This window comes from Polistes dominula, unplaced genomic scaffold (genome assembly GCF_049000335.1).
Source record: "Polistes dominula isolate Pdom_NZ unplaced genomic scaffold, Pdom_raw_medaka contig_18, whole genome shotgun sequence".
Classification (NCBI taxonomy): Eukaryota; Metazoa; Arthropoda; class Insecta; order Hymenoptera; family Vespidae; genus Polistes; species Polistes dominula.
The window spans coordinates 4,897,272-4,916,362 of NW_028301164.1; the positions used below are offsets into that span (position 1 = coordinate 4,897,272).

At 31.3% G+C, this 19,091-nt stretch overlaps 3 protein-coding genes across 15 annotated transcripts; 1 reads left to right on the top strand and 2 right to left on the bottom strand.

Moving 5' to 3' along the window:
• Window positions 1-13: 13 nt before the first annotated feature.
• eIF3k (eukaryotic translation initiation factor 3 subunit K) lies at window positions 14-1,213 on the bottom strand. The gene is made up of 4 exons (XM_015330284.2): window positions 984-1,213; window positions 655-874; window positions 301-520; window positions 14-215 (listed from the first exon to the last, which is right to left on the bottom strand). Exons 1-4 carry the CDS (start codon window positions 1,034-1,036, stop codon window positions 58-60), a joined length of 651 nt encoding a protein of 216 aa, XP_015185770.1. The 5' UTR covers window positions 1,037-1,213; the 3' UTR covers window positions 14-57.
• Window positions 1,214-1,460: 247 nt separating this feature from the next.
• On the top strand, window positions 1,461-15,574 carry Megf8 (multiple EGF like domains 8). Of its 8 annotated transcripts, none has more exons than XM_089178795.1 (25): window positions 1,461-2,198; window positions 2,279-2,358; window positions 2,440-2,766; window positions 2,862-3,025; window positions 3,115-3,392; window positions 3,486-3,670; window positions 3,800-4,133; window positions 4,241-4,440; window positions 4,512-4,745; window positions 4,848-5,135; window positions 5,226-5,363; window positions 5,425-5,669; window positions 5,768-6,385; window positions 6,493-9,393; window positions 9,490-9,914; window positions 9,995-10,338; window positions 10,452-10,657; window positions 10,762-11,041; window positions 11,137-11,371; window positions 11,446-11,493; window positions 11,562-11,877; window positions 12,001-12,176; window positions 12,262-12,515; window positions 12,767-12,954; window positions 13,040-15,574. In XM_089178795.1, the coding sequence occupies exons 3-25, from the start codon at window positions 2,562-2,564 to the stop codon at window positions 13,907-13,909; spliced, it is 9,132 nt and encodes a 3,043-aa protein (XP_089034921.1). In that variant the 5' UTR covers window positions 1,461-2,198; window positions 2,279-2,358; window positions 2,440-2,561; the 3' UTR covers window positions 13,910-15,574. The 8 variants fall into 8 exon arrangements, 7 of the variants coding, with proteins under 7 accessions (XP_089034921.1, XP_015185764.2, XP_089034923.1 ...); XM_015330278.2 differs by having other exon boundaries at window positions 1,461-2,188; XM_089178797.1 differs by having other exon boundaries at window positions 1,461-2,188; window positions 11,449-11,493.
• Window positions 15,575-18,107, bottom strand: LOC107071347 (mitochondrial tRNA-specific 2-thiouridylase 1). 6 transcript variants are annotated; one of them, XM_015330282.2, is made up of 8 exons: window positions 17,959-18,107; window positions 17,320-17,451; window positions 17,070-17,235; window positions 16,804-16,988; window positions 16,439-16,665; window positions 16,186-16,353; window positions 15,854-16,081; window positions 15,575-15,766 (listed from the first exon to the last, which is right to left on the bottom strand). In XM_015330282.2, exons 2-8 carry the CDS (start codon window positions 17,393-17,395, stop codon window positions 15,632-15,634), a joined length of 1,185 nt encoding a protein of 394 aa, XP_015185768.1. In that variant the 5' UTR covers window positions 17,396-17,451; window positions 17,959-18,107; the 3' UTR covers window positions 15,575-15,631. The 6 variants fall into 6 exon arrangements, with proteins under 6 accessions (XP_015185768.1, XP_089034947.1, XP_089034950.1 ...); XM_089178821.1 differs by having other exon boundaries at window positions 17,320-17,483; window positions 17,959-18,094; XM_089178824.1 differs by lacking the exon at window positions 17,959-18,107 and adding an exon at window positions 17,751-17,940.
• Between the last annotated feature and the right edge of the window lie 984 nt (window positions 18,108-19,091).

Genomic DNA, 19,091 nt, shown 5'->3' on the forward strand with positions numbered 1-19,091 from the left:
TTAAATATAACAGTTAGATTTGAAAATGATTTTTATTTTCATTAATGATTATAAAAATTATAAACAAGCAGCCATTAATCCTGCAACATTTTCGAAATCAATTTTTTCAGTAATATTCTTTGTTTTTATATTTTCATCTTGATTAGCAATAAAGATAATTGATTTGCTTTCATCTTTCCAGCCATACTTCTTCACCCAGTGTTTCAATGTATTATCTACAATCAGAAATATGTTCATCCGTGACTAACTAAATGATTATCACTAATATATAGAAATCTTAAATATTCAAACAAAACTAACCATCTACACCACCTAGAAGTTGTACAAGAAGTTCTTTATCTATTGTCTGGAAAGTTATTCCTACAACGTGACAAACGAATTTTCTTATAGAATCTTGGAATCCAACGATTCTATCACATAGATCCGACATTAACAAAACTTGATCCCAAAATTGTTCAAAATCACATTGTTCCAATATGTCTCCCAAATACATAATCTGATTAATCGGTTTTTCTTGCATCTATAAGAAATATTAATATATCAAAAAGAACTTAATAAAATCAGTTGATGAAAAAATATGATTATCTCTTACAAGGAAAAGAAGAAAGAAGAAAGAAAAAAGAAAAAGAAACAGAAAGAAAATGGAAAACTAACAATTGACTCGTTCAGAAGACATTTACATAGCACAAAATCAGTGTGCGGAAGATTAGTTAAAGCTTTAAGCAATATCTGACAAGTTATATCCATGTTGAAACGATTTGGATTCAATTGATATAATTTCAAAACTGCCAAATTAGGTTCCAAATCATAAACATTTTCTCTTGATTGAATCTCGACGTACTTCTCCAAAGTTGTTAGGTTATCTGGATTATATCTAAATAAAAACAAAATGATTAAACATTACTTAGAAATATGATTATAAATAGATGCACCAGTTATAATGTTTATTGAATTATCTACAATTTGTAATCATTAATCTGTACCTTTCAATGCCTTTGAGCATACCAGCTACAGTTTGCCTCATTGCTTCAGCCATTTTTAATAAATATACAATATATGAACACACGTTCGTCACTTTTCTTGCTTATTAGATTTAAATTTTCACTGATTTGAATTAACTTGACAATTTAATTACAATTCAGATATGGAATTAATGTTCATATAAACATATCTTTGTAGCATGTCAAGGTAACCTAACATTTGTCTATATCTTATCTATGTCTATTTAATGACCAACTATAGGCATAATTGTGAACTAACAAATTTGATGTATCGAATGGCGTTTATCGATTTATCGATATGAATATGTAGTTTAAAACTTTGCTTGAATAATTTTTTTAAGAATAATTAAAAAAAAAAACAACAATTGATATTTACATCTAAAGTGTAGAATTTCGTAAAATGTCATAAAATTAGGGGAAAAAAATAAATACATCACTATGTGTACATAATACATCTATTCCTTGCATAAATGCATATAGGGAGTTTAGAGAATACTTTGAAATAATTATTACAATTATTTAAGTAATTATATAATTTCACTGTTAAATGATAAAACGTCGAAGAAAATGATTCGTTCAATATAAAATAGAATAGAGGAAAAAACATGGAACTTTGACATCATTTTCAGATGTATTATCCAGATAAAAAACGTTAGGTATACCTAACGTAGTGTTTTGTACCTTTTCACTGTAAAATACATGAAAGCGCGTCTATATCTTCGTTCAATGGACAATTAGTATAATTTAAATACTTAAGCGAGGAAGGTTAAAAAAGGATACTACAAGTGTCAACGAGAGATGACAGACGAGGCCATGATAGAAAACAGTTATGGTGCCGACAACAGTGCATGAAAATAAAGTAATTATATCGACGAATGTGCTTTTATATATATATATATGTACATATACTATACATGTATACATATATACATATATATAATATATATATATATATATTACTTTCAAAATCAATTGGAAAAAGTAAATATCGTTGGTATACGATTTTAAACAAATTGACATAAAGAAGAAACAACTGGTCAATAAAGAAAAAAATGACCAGAGCCTTTTAGTGTACATATATACAAATAATGTTTTGGTTCAATTAGAACATTTACAACTGTAATATATTCTTATATACTTTATTTAAATCTCATAGAATCTTATTAACATACTTGTATTATACCGAAGTGAGTATACGTAAGTCATTTATTTGTATATTAATAATGTATATGTAAATGTCCATGTATATTTTTGTTATCTTGTTTTTCTAATTGCAGGTTAGATAAATTAAACAAACGTGTACCTTTTGCACCATGTGGATAATTTTTATAGATAATGTTTCAATAATGTTGCAATAGTAATTTTATTTGATTTTATAATATGTTATATATAACTAGATAAAATAAATACACTTATACAATATATTATTTTCTTACAGATAGAGTAACGTTTTTTCGTAGAAGATACATATATAATTAATAGCAATATATAGAGCAATATCAAATTGATGTGGATCATGATTATTATTTTATTCACCAGTATCGAGGTGAATGAACTGTGATGGAGTGGATAAACACTACTACAATATATATTATAACATGGAGTTGTTTGATATGGGGTTTCCATTCAGTTCCCCAAGTACCCCCAAAACAAGTTCCATGTGATAAAACACGGAAGGTATTTACAGAATCTTGGGGAATAATTAGCGATGGTCCTTTAGGTTCAAATTATACTCAAGATTCTCACTGTGAATGGCTTATTAAAGGTATTAACATAAATGTTAATTTGTATTTATTTGTATTTATTTGTATTTATTTGATGCAATTGATACAATTGATATAATTATGCATTATCTTGCAGCAAACAACAGTCATCAATTCATTACACTTAGTTTTCGTACAATGGGTACAGAATGTAGTTACGATTATGTATTTGTTTACGATGGAGATTCTTTTCATTCACCACTTTTGGGTAGTTTTAGTGGCAAAACAGAACCGCAGCAAGTGACGTCGTCATCTGGTTATGTAAGTAAATAAAAAACAATATATTTATACGAAATAAATGCATTCTTAATTACACTTAAAATCTTGTCCTTATAATTGGCATTTTGTAGATGTTAATATTACTATATAGTGATACAAATTATGTTCTGGATGGATTTCATGCTGAATTCTCAGTTATGGATTGTCCTAATAATTGTACAAATCATGGAAAATGTATTAATAATACTTGTTTTTGTGAAAATGATTGGGGTGGTAAAGATTGCTCTAGAGCTTTATGTCCAGATAATTGTAATAATAATGGCACATGCGAAATCAAACGTTGCCAATGTCACCAAAATTATTCTGGACAATCTTGTTCGTTGCATTCGACTCATCCAGAAGGAAACAGGTTTATATTTAACTGTAGTAACTGTTTATATTTCATTGATAATACATATGTATATGTATATTAGTCTATAGATTAATGATTTTTATTATTCAGATGGCATTGGCTGTCGCATTCGGAAGGTGGTTTAAGACCACGCGCAGCTCATACAGCAGTTTATGTCAAGGAAACTGATTCTTTATACATATTTGGTGGCTATGATTTAAATTTTATACTCGGTGATTTAGAAGTTTATCGTTTTAGTACTAGCCAATGGGAAAATGAACATGGTATAGTACTGGGTATGTATCACCATCTAATTATTATTATTATTATTATTATTATTATTATTATTTTTTTTTTTTTTTTTTAAGTTTTTTAAATATTTTGTAATAAGTTCTTTATTAAACTAATTTATTAAACATTCGCAGAGGGAGCATCGTCCATGGAATATTTAGATCCTAGACTTATTACGCATGAATTGGCACAAATAGATACAGACGAGGAAGAACGATATGGTCTCTCGACTAAATCGATTGTTTGGAAGTTACTCAAAAGTATTGAAAATAATAATGCATTAGCTCTACAGGATTTTGCAGCCTCAGAAGCAGCAGGAACATACAGATGGAATAAGTTTAATAATAATTCTAATCACAGAGAACGCGAAAAGAGTAATCGAGAAGGCAACGTAAGCAGGATTGGTACGAGTAAATATAAAATTATGAGGAATGATAGTATTGAAAAAGTCCAATCCATGTTGGAAAGGTAAAATGAAAACGTTAACAACATCTATTGCATATATGTAGAATTATTATTTTGTCTTGTTATTTTTCCTTCCTTCCTTCCTTCCTTCCTTCCTTATCTTTTCAAAGGTATCGCAGAGATTTTGAGGATATAAACTTGTATAAAAAGCATCATATCTCTAGAATAGAACAGAATGATGATGCGAACTGGGAAAGACCAAGTACAAATGAAACCACAAAAGAAAACTCATTTATCCAACAAACTGGAAAACAAATTGAAGAAGAGAAGCCAAGTCCGCGATATGGTCATGCTGCATGCAAATACGAAGGTTAATTATTAAAGGAAACTGTTAATATAAGTCGAAATATCAAAATGCGAAATAAATATTGCTGGTTATAGGAGGCCTTGTCATCTATGGCGGTAAAATAGAGGATGGGTCTTTGTCAAATGAACTTTGGCATTATAATGTTAAAACACGAATTTGGACATTGCGCGCTAAGAATTCTACGTTTTATCCACCTCGACTTACAAGACATACTCTTACATTGGTAAATGACTATATTTATCTGTTTGGTGGTAGTACAGTGGACGGAGAATTTTCATCTAGCCTGTACAAAATTAGATTGAACTTTTGTAAGTTTTGTGGTAAAAAAAAAAAAAAAAAAAAAATAATGTAAAACATTTTTAATCATTAGAAAAATGTCAAATGAATTCTAATCAATTTGCTTGTTTTAGCTGATTCTACATCAACGAGCGAAAAATGGCTAAAGGTACGCCCTCGTGGTGGAAAAGAATTAGATGTTCGTGTTGTTGCCCATTCAACTGTTTATCACAGTGCTACTAATTCTTTACTTGTTTATGGTGGAGTTGTAGCCAGCGTAGCACGTTTCAGTAAACTTTCAGATAGAATGTTTGTTTTTCAATTGGATCGAAAAGTTTGGTCTGAAATTCATTATCCAAGAGCACATTTACGAGATACTTATGTGCCTAGAGAGCGTGCATTTCATACTTGTAATATAATCGGTAATAACATTTTTAACAATCTAAACAATTTTTCTAAATCAATTCTAATCTTTTCAATTCAATATTATATTTCATTTGAAATGATTTCAGGTAATTATCTAGTTGTATTTGGCGGATATTCTCATAGACACAACAAAGAAGAAATCTGTTACGACAACCAAATGTATCTTTATCATTTAGGTTGTCATACTTGGGTCAGTCATGACGTTTTAGGATTAAATGACAAAGGTAATCAAATGTTATATATTTAATATTTCTAATTTATATAATATCAAATGTAAATCTACAGATTCACGTTATCCCAAGCAACAAGGTGTCTTCGCACATGCTTCGGACGTACGAAATGGGAATACTTTGTTATTAGTTGGAGGCTATCATGGTAATGTAAATGCGGATTTGCTTGCTTATACTTTACCACCGATGCTTGCACCAGGAGATAATGATAATATAGAACCAGAACAGATTTGTGCAAGGCATAAAAGTTTCACGGAATGTGCTGCAAATCCAGAATGTGGGTGGTGCTCTGCAGACGAGGTATATAATTTATATATATATTTCTTTAATGATACGATCATTCTAATTGATTTCTATATATGTATATATTATTTATACTTTTAATTGAAATATTTGAGATATGCTATGGAAGAACCATTGGAAGTAATTGTACGACAAATCTTCAAACTACACGGTGTCCTGGCGTTTGTCCTGCTTTGGGCGATTGTCATTCTTGTTTAACGCATGGACAACCTGGTGGTGGTTGGGGTAAAACGTCTCGTGGTAGAAATTCAGTTTCTAATAAACTAAACCTTGGAACTTGTACATGGTGCGTTCAGAATGCACGATGTCATCATAAAGATGATAATTATGGAGTTTGTGGTCTTCGAGACGATACTCCTTCGCAAATACCAGGTTGGTGGGGATCAAAGGGTACAGAAATTACACAAGTGGCAGAATGTCGAGAAATGGACAAAAGGCCAGGTTTAACATTTCTGAAATATAAGCCTCCAGTTAATTTTAGTCAGCCTGATTCTGTAACCATAGTCAATGCCACTACGGTTGATTTCAATGTACCATCCATGCAAGGAGCAAAAACAGAATCAGCTTTGGGTGGAGAAATGATTGCTAGATTAACAGGCTTCTTGAGATTACCATCGTATTTTTGGCATAGCACGATTGAAAATTTAAAAATATGTGTTAGTTATAATAGTGCAACGCTTCATGTATCGCGATCTAATGATACACAAAAATTGGTAAGTTAAATCATAACTATTGTTATTGTATATTGTTATTGTATATTGTATATTGCATATTGGTATTGGTATTGGTATGGGCATGTAATATGTTGTTACATTTTTAGGAATTAGTTGCAAATTTGACTGCTGAAACATCTCAATGCATACCTACTAAATGGCCGGACGAGCAGCAAATGATGTTGCAACATGGACGTTATCTTCTTGATTTTGAATCCAAAAGAATGGTTACAACAAGTTATGCGTATGCCAGTAAGATGGAAATTACGCATAGTAAAAAAATGGAAAATCCCAAAGTTTTTACTTTCGAATATCTTGAACCATATCAAAATGGGACTTGTAATCAGTACAAGAATTGTCTTCATTGTTTGATAGATTCTTCGTGCGGTTGGTGTGATATTACCAACAAATGTCTTTCACGTTCTATTAACGAAACGGAAAGTTGCGCAACAGATGTAGAAATAGATGAAAATGACAATCCGATACGTGAATGGCATTATTTAACTATCACTCCATCGGCTTGCTCAAATTGTTCCAATTATATTTCATGCGAATCGTGTGTCGGTAGCACCTTATGCGAATGGTGGACAGAGGATGCTCGGTGTGCAAGAATAGGTAGATTACCTAACGCTGTTGTTAGTATAGATCAATGTCCCATTCCTTGCAGACAGAGATCTAATTGTACGCAATGTTTGGATGAACGTGGAAGATGTGTATGGTGCGAAGCAACGCAAGAATGTTTTTCATTTTCAGTATATACATCAGAGTATCAGTTTGGTTTGTGTAGAGAATGGATGGATCAAGCAGGTTTAATGGGAGTAACGTCCAGATCTGGTTCATCATTGACGAGTAATGATCAATGTAAAAGTTGTAGTCGACATACTAATTGTTCTAGCTGTTTACATTCGCTGAGCTGTGGCTGGTGTTACAGTTTAGAGAATCCAATTATGGGAGTTTGTGTACAGGGAGACTTTAATCGAGCTCACGTCAATTGTAGTTCAACTATGAACGAATATTTAAATACCACTCTTGAAGCAAACGAATCAGGCTGGGCGTATGCTCAATGCCCAGATGTAGACGAATGTGACTTGGGTCTACACGATTGTCACCATAATGCAGTTTGTACTAATACACACGGTAGCTATAGTTGTCAATGTGACAGAGGCTTCAATGGAGATGGCAAAGAAAATTGTACAAAAACATGTTATGAAAAATGTATTAATGGATATTGCAGCGAGGCACCTGATTATATATGTCAATGCAATCTTGGATGGACTGGACCAGATTGTAGAACAAATTGTGGTTGCTACAATCATTCGACTTGTTTTCAAGGACCAGGTATATGCGATAAATGCCAAAATTGGACTACCGGTCAATTTTGCGAAAAATGTGAAGCGGGTAGTTATGGCAATGCCACGACGATAATGGGTTGTAAACAATGTAACTGTAATGAACACGGAGATAAGGATCTAGATATTTGTGATCGACAAACAGGCACTTGCTTCTGTCGCGATAATACAGAAGGTGATATGTGTCAAAGATGTAAAAAAGGATATTATGGCGATCCAAAAAATGGAGGAATGTGTTATTACGGTTGTATGTCTAGAGGAATGTTAAGTGGAGAAGGAAAAGGTAAACAAGGCCTTGGTAGTAGACATTCGCAAATGTCTCCATGGGAAAGTCATTTTGGCGGCGATTCATTAACAAGGGAATGCTTGTGGATCGTTAGTCCAAATACCGATCTCTCAACTGATCCAATATTTCCTATACAAAGTGTTATTCAATTTACGATACATGATGATATCAATGTCAGTTGTCAAGAGAACAATGTCTATGTATACGATGGACTTCCCGAATTTGTTTCATCTTCCAATTATCATCAAAATCAATTGGTTGGAGTTTATTGCACTGAAAGTACGGATTATCCTGTTACAGTAGAAGCTAAATCTGGATTTCTTACCGTTCACTACAAACAGTTGGACGAAGTTGAAGGATTTAATGCAAGCTATATCGTAATGACGTGTGAAAATTGTCCGAAAAATCGAGAGTGTAGAAATCATAATTGTTTGTGCAAAGCTGGTTTCGTTGGTATCGATTGTAACATAGAATTATGTCCAAATAATTGTACTTCATCGAAAAAACAAGGAATCTGTGACAAAGGATACGGTCGTTGCGTTTGTTCGCCTGGTTTTGGTGGAAATGATTGTTCGATTAAAATTAAAGAACATCAATTGGTTTTCACGGAATTGTTCAATTCCGAATATCTTGCTGATCATTTAGATCATTTAAGAAAAACCTTGCCACGTTTTGGACATAGCTTAGTTGCCGATAGAAGGGGTAGTCTTTGGATGTTTGGTGGATACTCCCTTAGTCATGGGCCATTGAATGACATTAGACTATTTGATACTAAGAACAATACATGGATGACTGTAACTGTAGACTCTACACCAGATGCATCGATGCCTCAAGGCAGATATTTTCATGCTGCTGAAATAGTTCATAGTAGACAACAGATATACGTGTACGGAGGATTATCTATGAAAGACAAAGAAATTTCAGGATTATCCAATAATACGTTGGATGACTTTTGGAAATTTAGTCTTCAAAATCAAAGATGGAGTCAAATAGTCCAAAATGAAGTGAAAAAGGAGGAACCACCACCTTTGGCAGGACATACATTAACTTTACGTAGAGATGGAGAATCCGAAAGTTTATTACTAATTGGTGGATTTAGTCCAAAATATGGCTATTTAGATACTGTATGGGAATTTAATTTAGAAACTGAAATTTGGGATACGATAAGTACAAATGGAAATGGTCCTTTAGTAATTTATGGACATTCAACGGTATATCATAGTAAATCTGATAGCTTTTATGTATTTGGTGGATGTACCTATGTTGCTGGCAGAACCTTTATTTCCAATAAGCTTTATGCTTTAAATTATAGAAGTCGTAGATGGTCCGTTTTACCACCGTTTGAGGATGATATAACTGATGGTAGCAGCTTAGTTAGTATCTATTATTTAACTTACAAATTCAAACTTATCAAATAAACTTGTAACTAACTATTCATCAACTAAACTATTACTTTTTATTCATTACAGCCTCAAGCTAGATTTCTTCACTCGGCTGTTACAACCGAAGAATATATGGTAATATTTGGTGGTCGACAAAATCCTCGAAGTACTTTTGATTCTTTAATAGCATATAAATACTCGTGCAACTTGTGGATTCGATTACTAACAAATGATATGGAAATAATTGGTAATCCACCACCGCCGTCATATGCGCATGCTATGACACACGCTGATCCGGAATCTAATGCTATTTATGTTGTTGGTGGTTTCGATGGTGGGATTAAGAGTCATGTTACTTTGATTAATATACCTGAAGACTTGTGCAATCTGTGGACAAACAAAGTTGCATGCAGAAATTATTTTGGTTGTTCCTTCTGTTCTGTTACTACAATTTTAGGAACTAATGCTTCCTATTGTTTTTCCAACGAAGTATCACTTAACAGAGGCGACAAGTGAGTATTTTTTAATATTTAGTGTGTGTGTGTGTGTGTTTATTGTTTTTTTTGTTTTTTTTGTTTTTTTTTTTTTTTAGATGTGATATTAATGTGACTCAAGCGCAAAGATCAAATGGAGTATTTTGCAATTCTGATTGGATGACTAGTAGGAAATGTCAAAACTTTAAAACTTGCACAGAATGTTTAGCTGAATGGCCGTATTATAAAAATAATGAACCTATTTGTAAATGGTGCACTAATTGTCCACATGGTAAATGTATACCACATGAAAAAATTTGCGAACAGCAAAACAAGTGCAATGTTAGACAAATATCGATAGATGACGTTAAGCAATGCAGTGAATTGCAATGCTCAGCTAATGATTGTGAAAAATGTAATACCCTTGGCAACTGTGTATGGACTAGACAAGTTTTACAAACTTGTGAGTAGTATGGCATAATTCAATTCAATTTCATCGTAATTCTTGCTAATAATATAATAGATATTATATTATTATTTTTGTTCTTTTTTTTTTTTTTTTTTTTTTTTTTTTAGCTGAATTGGGAATAAAAGTGACAGATGAACCGATATACAATTGGAATTGCGTACAGGAAGATGTCTTTGAAAGATCAAATGTAAAAATGATCAACACTCAGTGTGAGAAAAGATGCGCAGAACACAAAGATTGTAGAAGTTGTTTGAAAGAAACAGGAGATGAAGGAGGTTGGAAACAATGTAGATGGTCCACGCAACTTAACGAAGTTTGTATCATATATAATATAATATAATATAAATATTGTTTAATATTAATATATTAAACATTAATAAAATATATCTATCTTTTTTTCTCATTGCAAATTGACAGTGTATCTCACCGTCGTATCAACCACTTTATTGTGCTGGTGGAGTGTGTGGTTTAGTATTACGCAATTCAGACATAGATCATTGTCCAGAACCATGTTCAGTTTTTACGCAATGTAGTACATGTTTAAAACATTCCCATTGTGGTTGGTGTTCTATGGATTCTACTAATATAACCGGACGAGGTATTTGTACGGAAGGATCCTTAGAAGCACCTACGGAACATCCAGCAGGTGGAACTTGCGAAATGATTTATTACGAAAAGTTCTCTCATACCGAGCCACGTAAGGGATTTCTTGAAAATTCATCTGATTTTAGAAACATTATGAAAGAAGAACTACTGCATATTATTGTTATAGTTTTATTTTCATTATTACAGCAATTTTAACCACTTTATTTCCACATCACTTAGGAGACTTTGTATCTCAGGACAGTGTTACTATGACTTTGTCTAATTTTTTGATGGAATCACCATTTTCTTGGCATTACGTGCGTTGTCCGATGGAGGATGAATGTTTAAATGGTCATCATACATGTTCACCGAAAAGTGAAAAATGTTTTAACTTGGATGAGGGATTTGAATGCATGTGTGGCGACGGATATAAAACAGAAATGTACTTTTTCATCAAATAATGCATATATATATATATATATAGATATAAATATTGTATAAATTTATTCTTTTCTGCAGCAGCAGCAGCAGCAGCAGCACATGGTCATCTAATGAGCCTGGAAGGTAGATATATAAATAATTGATTTCAATAAGAAGGAGAGAAATTGTTAAATATAATATTTTGTTGTTAGGAAAATTTGTGTGCCAACATGTAGCCAAGGTTGCGTACGAGGTACATGCATCGAACCAAACGTTTGTCAATGTGATTTTGGTTACGTGGGAGCTAATTGTTCCATTCAATGTCAATGCAATGGTCATAGCAATTGTGCAGGACCAGACAAATTAGATGTATGTTTAAAGTGCCATAATAATACGATGGGACGTCAATGCAGTAAATGCTTACCTTTGTACGTTGGAAATCCTGCAGACAATGGACAATGTATACCATGCTTGGAATATTGTAATGGACATACACATATCTGTATTAATGAGAGCATGACTGTTCCGGTAATATTTAAATAGATGAAAGAAAATTCATCATCTTATAGAATAAAACTTTCATTTGATTTTCTTCCCTCTCTCTCTCTCTCTCTCTCTCTATCTCTCTCTGTCTCTTTCTTTCTTTTTTAGAATCCTAATTCTGTTGACAAAATGTCCATAGAACTATTGAAAAAGCAATTGGGAGAAGGTCCTATAGCAACAGCTAAATGTGTTAATTGTGGAAACAACACGAAGGGTGATAAATGTGGAGAATGTATGGTGGGTTATTTTAGAGGAACAGAAGATCTACGCGATGTTTGTCGTCCGTAAGTATTATAATTAATTAAGATAATATAATGATTTATTTATTATAATGAAGTAAATAAAAGAGAGCATTCATTTGATATGTAGTTGCGAATGTCATGGTCATGGATTTACTTGTGACCCAGTGACAGGCGAAAAATGTAATTGTGGTAATAATACAGAGAGTGAACCATCTTGCACTAGTGGTCCTATAAAAGCTACAAATATGGGTGGTACACCCTGTTGGATGGTTCAGTGCAGTAAGTGTAGAGAAAACTATGCAGGAACGCCAACTATGGGCCATCAATGTTATAAAACTGTTACCGTTGATAACAAAATGTGCTTTGACTCAAAGTTAATAGGTAAGTTTAGTTGGAACATATTAACAACAGTAATTATAGTAGTTAACGCTTTAAGTAATAATAGTACTTGTGTGTACTTAATACTTTTTATCGCGTTCCACATTTAAACTTTGATAAAGTATTATTCTTGTTGCAACTTTCTGTTCTGTCTGGAGGATTGTATGGTTTGTACACCTCCAATTATGAATCTATCTATTTCATATTGCCATCTTTTTATCATCAAATGTAAATTTGTATACATTTCATTTTAGATGAGTGCAAGATGAAACCGAAACCATTGAATCCTGGACAAACTGTATTTTATATGGTACAACCTCGATTCATGAATGTAGATATTAGAGTGATGGTTGATGTTACGCAAGGTGCCTTGGATCTTTTTTTGAGTCCTCGCGATGACTCGTTCGTTGTTACATTAAATTCCTCCACAGGTTATCAAGATGTAAGTCCATTTGTTCCACGCGCGTATAACGTTATAATATATATTTACGTATTATTATTATTATTAATTGGCATTGTTGCTTTAGGTTGAATTGGATAGCAGATTTAAATGTATATATAGGTGCAAAGATCATCATGATTCGTGGTTAGAAGATCCACAACAACGTAGTAAAATTAGGATCGTGGAATTTCATTCGCGCAACTCTTATTCTTTCTCAAATAATAATAATAATAGTACTGCAGAACCAAGTTTGACTTCTACCGGCCTTCACTATATAGTGATAGAACAATCTGCAGATAAATTTGCTACATTCAAGACAATCGATAAAAGAAATACATTTTTAATTATCAGGAATCTGACAAATCGATTGGTTTTAACATTACCACAAGATAAACATGAACTTGGTCAAACCAAATTTCATATTGCTTTAAGAGCAATCGATACCTATAATCCAGATGCTAGTAGTAGAGCTGCATACGGGATGATCTTTTTTCGACAAGATCAATTACACATCGATCTTTTTGTTTTCTTCTCAGTTTTCTTTTCTTGTTTCTTTCTTTTTTTGGCTGCTTGTGTTGTAGCCTGGAAAACTAAACAAGCAGCAGATGTACGTAGAGCACGGAGAAGACATGTCGTGGAAATGTTACATATGGCTAATAGGCCATTTGCTACGGTTACCATTCTTTATGACAGAGATGGGAACAATTGTAGTCCAAGTTCACCACAACGCAAGAATAGACGTAACAAAGCTATAAGTTCTCACAATGATGTCAGACCAGTTGCAGTAGAACCGACTGATGATGGTAATGCAGCTGTAGCTACGGTTTTCATCAAACTACCCGGGGGACAGCAAGCTCCTGTTAAATTAGCTCTTGGTAGCTCATTAATACTTTTAACCAGGCTCTATCCGGTTAATAGCAGAGTGTTTCTAAGGCGCAGAAACAGTCATGCATAAAGTCGTCAGGTCAGTATGATTGATGATTATGTATTATATAGAACCGGTGGTTATTTTTATTAAATATTATTCAAAATATCTTTAACTGATTCTAATACATTATTTTATTATGTTAATTGAATCTAAATTATTTTCATTCATTAATAAGAATCTCTAATATTGTATAATAATAATAATATATATATATATATATGAGCGGGAAGGAACTAGAATATAATATATTATCACACCATTCCAAACGGAGACTGTATCTTTGTATATAATACTGTATAATTATGTATTCATTCATGCTCAACAACAACACCTTTTTGTAGAAATACATTTTACATTATGTGATATGTCTTAAATCGTATGCCCCTTGTCAATTGATATCGCGTCATTTTATATCTTTTACTGCTATGTTCTTTTATTAAACTATTAAATGTCATTCTTTCTACAATAAACGATTAAAAATATATCAATTGAAAAAAATCAAGCAAGTAATAATAATTTCCATCATTTCATTTGATCGCTTTATGTTTGATCGTTTTCATATTGAAATATATAAAAATAAAAGTAGAAACAAATAAATGTGTTAATAAATTAAATGAATTAGTTTATTTGAATTCTTTATGCAAGTATGAAGTGTCCAAAAGTGCAAGATTTAAGTCAATATTTTAATCACATAATATAAAATTGTGCACGCAAAGATGTAGATACTTGACAAAATATTTCTGTGCCAAATTATAATTCGAATATTTCAAATTTTTTATGTATCATAATTTATAATTACGGAGTAGTAAGTTATCGTGATTAGCATTATTAAAATAACTGATTTCAATTTCTAATTTTATAAAAAATAAAAAAAGTATTTATTTTATTGTTAAATATGTATCTTTTAATAAGGCACATCATGTTTTCCAATATATAAAAAAAAATATATATATATATATATAAATATAGTCAGAAAAAATGGCTAATTTTAAATGCAAATTTTACGAAATATTACTTTGTATAGTAAAAATAACGAAATTGTAGATTTTTATTAAAGATGTATGATAAATATAAACAAACGCATATTACTGTAATTCTTCATTTTTACTTATATTACTAAAATGAAATGTATAAAATCTAAAAGTAATATATATATATATATCAGAATTATTATATTAATCAAAATATATACAAACAAAACATGAATGTGTTAACAATATTTTAGCTGTATTACTAATAAGGACTGATAAAATATTAGTAAGATAACTAATATATCACAAAATAAAAAATGATTTTCTTTATTATTAAAAATAATATTCTTTGGAGAATTATTAAAGGACAGGCAAATAATATAATATATATATATATATATCTGATATGTTGATATATTGAATCTCAATGTCTGATATTTTTCTATATCTTATTAACTTAGATCTACATTATATTATATATTATTTGGATTTATTACAGAGTTTTTTTCTTCTTTTCTGTTTTGCGTAAATGCACATGTGATGCTACATGCAAAATGTTTTCTATAACATATTTTAATAATTTAGATTTAGTAAGAAAATAAAGAAAGAGACAAAAAAGAAAATTTATACTTGAGTGTAGACAATGCGTTTTATAATTAATGTTTGAAATATTGTATTACCTGCTAGACAGGGAAATAAAAATAAAGATTTTACCAATCAATGATTTATATATAAATATTTATTGAATAATATTAAATAATATATTTTATAAATACGTTCAACTATGTGCTAGTTTCTTTTTTATATTATTTTCTAATACATTTATATCTTGGCCAAGTGCAAAATATGATGGACCAGGATATGTAATCTCAGCGCTACCCAAACATAATTGGCCAGAGTATAAAACAGCATACTAAACATAAAATAGTTGCCATTAATGCTATTTGAAAATTATATTTCATTTTTCATTTCTTAAATAGTAATGATGGAAAATACTTACTTGTCCTATAGTAATAGCCCTTAAAGGTTTTGAAAGTTGAATAATTAAATGATTGTTTAATGTTTTAAATACATTACAAACAGTAAGTGGTTTTCTATGTTGAAAACGAAAATCGCAAATGAAAATACGTTCGCTATTTGTAAGCTCTGGTGGTTCACCAGCAATCCAATGTGGATTTTTAGTCATTAAAAGATCTGTATATAAAGCTGGATGATTTGTACCTTTGACCTAAATTAGATGTGTGTTATGTGTGTGTGTGTTATGTTGTGTGTATATATACTTTATCAATATTTTCTATTTACTCTAATACATATCATACATATAATACTTACTACAGTTATAATATTTGTTTGAAGGTTTTTTTGAAATACAAAATATGGATCTGTTAATCCAGAAATTCTACACCTCTGTCCAATGGTCCAATGATGGATACCTTGATGCCTTCCAACTACTTTACCATTATCTAAATCAACGAAATCTCCATCCTTGTTTTCTATATACTAAAAAAAAAAATGGAAAATGGAATGTTAGAGTTTAATTGTTATGTTTATTATTATTATGTAGATATTGAAATTATTTCTATACCTCAGAAATGAAATGTTGAAATTCACGCTTTCCAACGAAGCATATACCCATGCTCTCCTTTTTTTCAGCTATTTCAATTAATCCTGCTTCTCTAGCTATTTTTTTCACGTCACTTTTGAAATATTCTCCAAGCGGAAACATACAATATCTTAATGATCGTTGCGACACTTGAGATAAAAAGAAGGTTTGATCTTTATTAGGATCTAATGCTTTTAGCATAAGGACATCTACAAAATATCACTGCAAATCAAATATGCACTTAAATATGAACATATATATATATATATATATATATACGCTCACGTTTACTTACTAAAGATATGTATATATATATATATATATATATAAATATATATTAAACTTACTAGTATGTGGTTTAAAATTTTCAAGATAAGGTCCAAAACTAGTTCTTACATAATGTCCAGTAGCCACTGCATCTGCATGAAATTTAGTTTGTGCAAGATTAATAAAATGATCAAATTTGATATTCTTATTACATATAATGTCAGGATTTGGTGTAGAACCAGATTGATATTTCTCCAGAAGGGTGCTGTAGGAAATAAAAACAATGCTCATTTGTAAGATACACTAGATCTTATTATATACATGTATTTCTTTTTATCGGACATACCTAAAAACATTATTCCAATACTCCTTGACAAAATTGACTTGAAATAATGGAATATCAAGTTTTTCACAAACCTTTTTGGCATCATTATAATCTTGTTCAGCAAGACATATTCCTTTTTCGTTTATTATATCCCAATTTTTCATAAAGACACCCACAACGTTGAATCCTTCCAACATTAATATACATTAATAGTTTGACATAAGTAACATAAGTAGTGTTCTCATATAAATATTCTCAGATAAATATTCACCTTTTTTTTTAAGTAACAGTGCTGTCACAGCACTATCTACTCCTCCAGATATGCCCACAACAATATTTTTCAACATTTTTTATAATTATATATGTTATGTACATGTCATTTATTTTTGCCTCATTTGCAATCCTATATATATATATAAGAAATCTTCAATTAATCTATTACAAACAAACCAAATAAATCGAAACAATATTGAAGACAAAATAAATTATTCTATTCAATTAATTATATATTAGAAGAGCAATTAGGAATTATACTGAACATACAATATATTTAAATGTACATACATGTGAATTTTATTATTTTTTCAATAAAATTGAAAAATTATGAAAATAATCATATTATAACTATAATTTAGTAGCCACAAATATATGGCGATAAATATATGCTCTAATAAATGCTATTCAAGAAATAATAATATTTACATAGAAAATATTTTTTAATATTCATCCATTTTATTTTTATCAAAGAGAAAATACGTCAATAAATGAACTTTTTCATTAGCTTTCTTTTCATATTTTCATCTTTTCATTGAAGCAAACAATAAATCAAGTGGTAGTATATTGTTTAAGAGAATATAGAGAAATAAAAATGTGATACAATAATGGAACAATGTTCGATTTTGTATCATACCTATGTCTTGCATTAATTTACTTCCTCTAATCGCTTTAATCGAGTCTAAGCAAATTAAAGGTTAGAATTTAACGGTGTGAATGTAGCGTTAATATCGGTACCATGTGGTACCAAGAGGTGCATGCATCCGATAGGTGGCCACTTTGCCGATCCTTATGGATAAAGAGAAGTTAAAGAAGAAAAGGAGAGGGAGAGAGAGAGAGAGAGAGAGAGAGAGAGAGAGAGAGAGAGAGGAAAAAGAGGTGTCATAGAATGTAATGGTGGATAAGGAAGGAGGGAGGGACGGAAAGAGAAGTATAGGAACATATAGTTTGCCGTTTTAGCGTTCAACTGCATTCGCTTCATATTTTGAGACTTGCGCGCCATAAATCGACTTGCCGAAACAGAATCGACCAATCAGAATTCGGCTTTCTCATCGAAGAACCAGTAAAGCTCGTTGACAGATACGCAACGCCTACTTCTATCGAGTTGTATACTTATCGTGGCAATCCACAGTTTAGAGATAGATACGACGTATTCGTTACTTAGTATTTAGATTGAAAGACAAATTTTTTTCAATTAAACACGCATTTTTCCATAAACGCGCGTCATTTTTTATGAACGTACGGGGTTTTGCGCAGTTTTCATGACCTACATTATGATGGGGAGTTCGCTCGCTTTTCGGAACAGCTGTTGGGAGACGAAGATGGCGACTTCTTGGAGAGACGGGTGGGGAGGGGGAATCTGTCGACGCTTGGATATCTTGTGCGATGCGCGCGCATCTTGGCGGCGAAGCCGCCACCGATTACCAGGGTCGTATCATTTTCATTAATAAACATAGGACTTTATTCTTTTACCATATTCAAAGAGAATATCGAGAGTTGCAATCTCCATAACAAGTAAATAATAATTATGGATTTTGATAATGATCTATCTCTGTGCATTTCTATAAGCAAGAATTTACTTCCGCTAATGTTTTTATTCCAATTTTCCTATCAAATTGAAATACCTTTTCTCGCTCTGTAATTGTGACGAAGTTGAATCGAGTTCACGTTAGATGATAGTGTTGAAATTGACGATGTATTCGCGCATAGAAACAAATCATTCTATATTATTTGCGTTAAATGCAAATTACGAAGAGAACTTTAAATCCG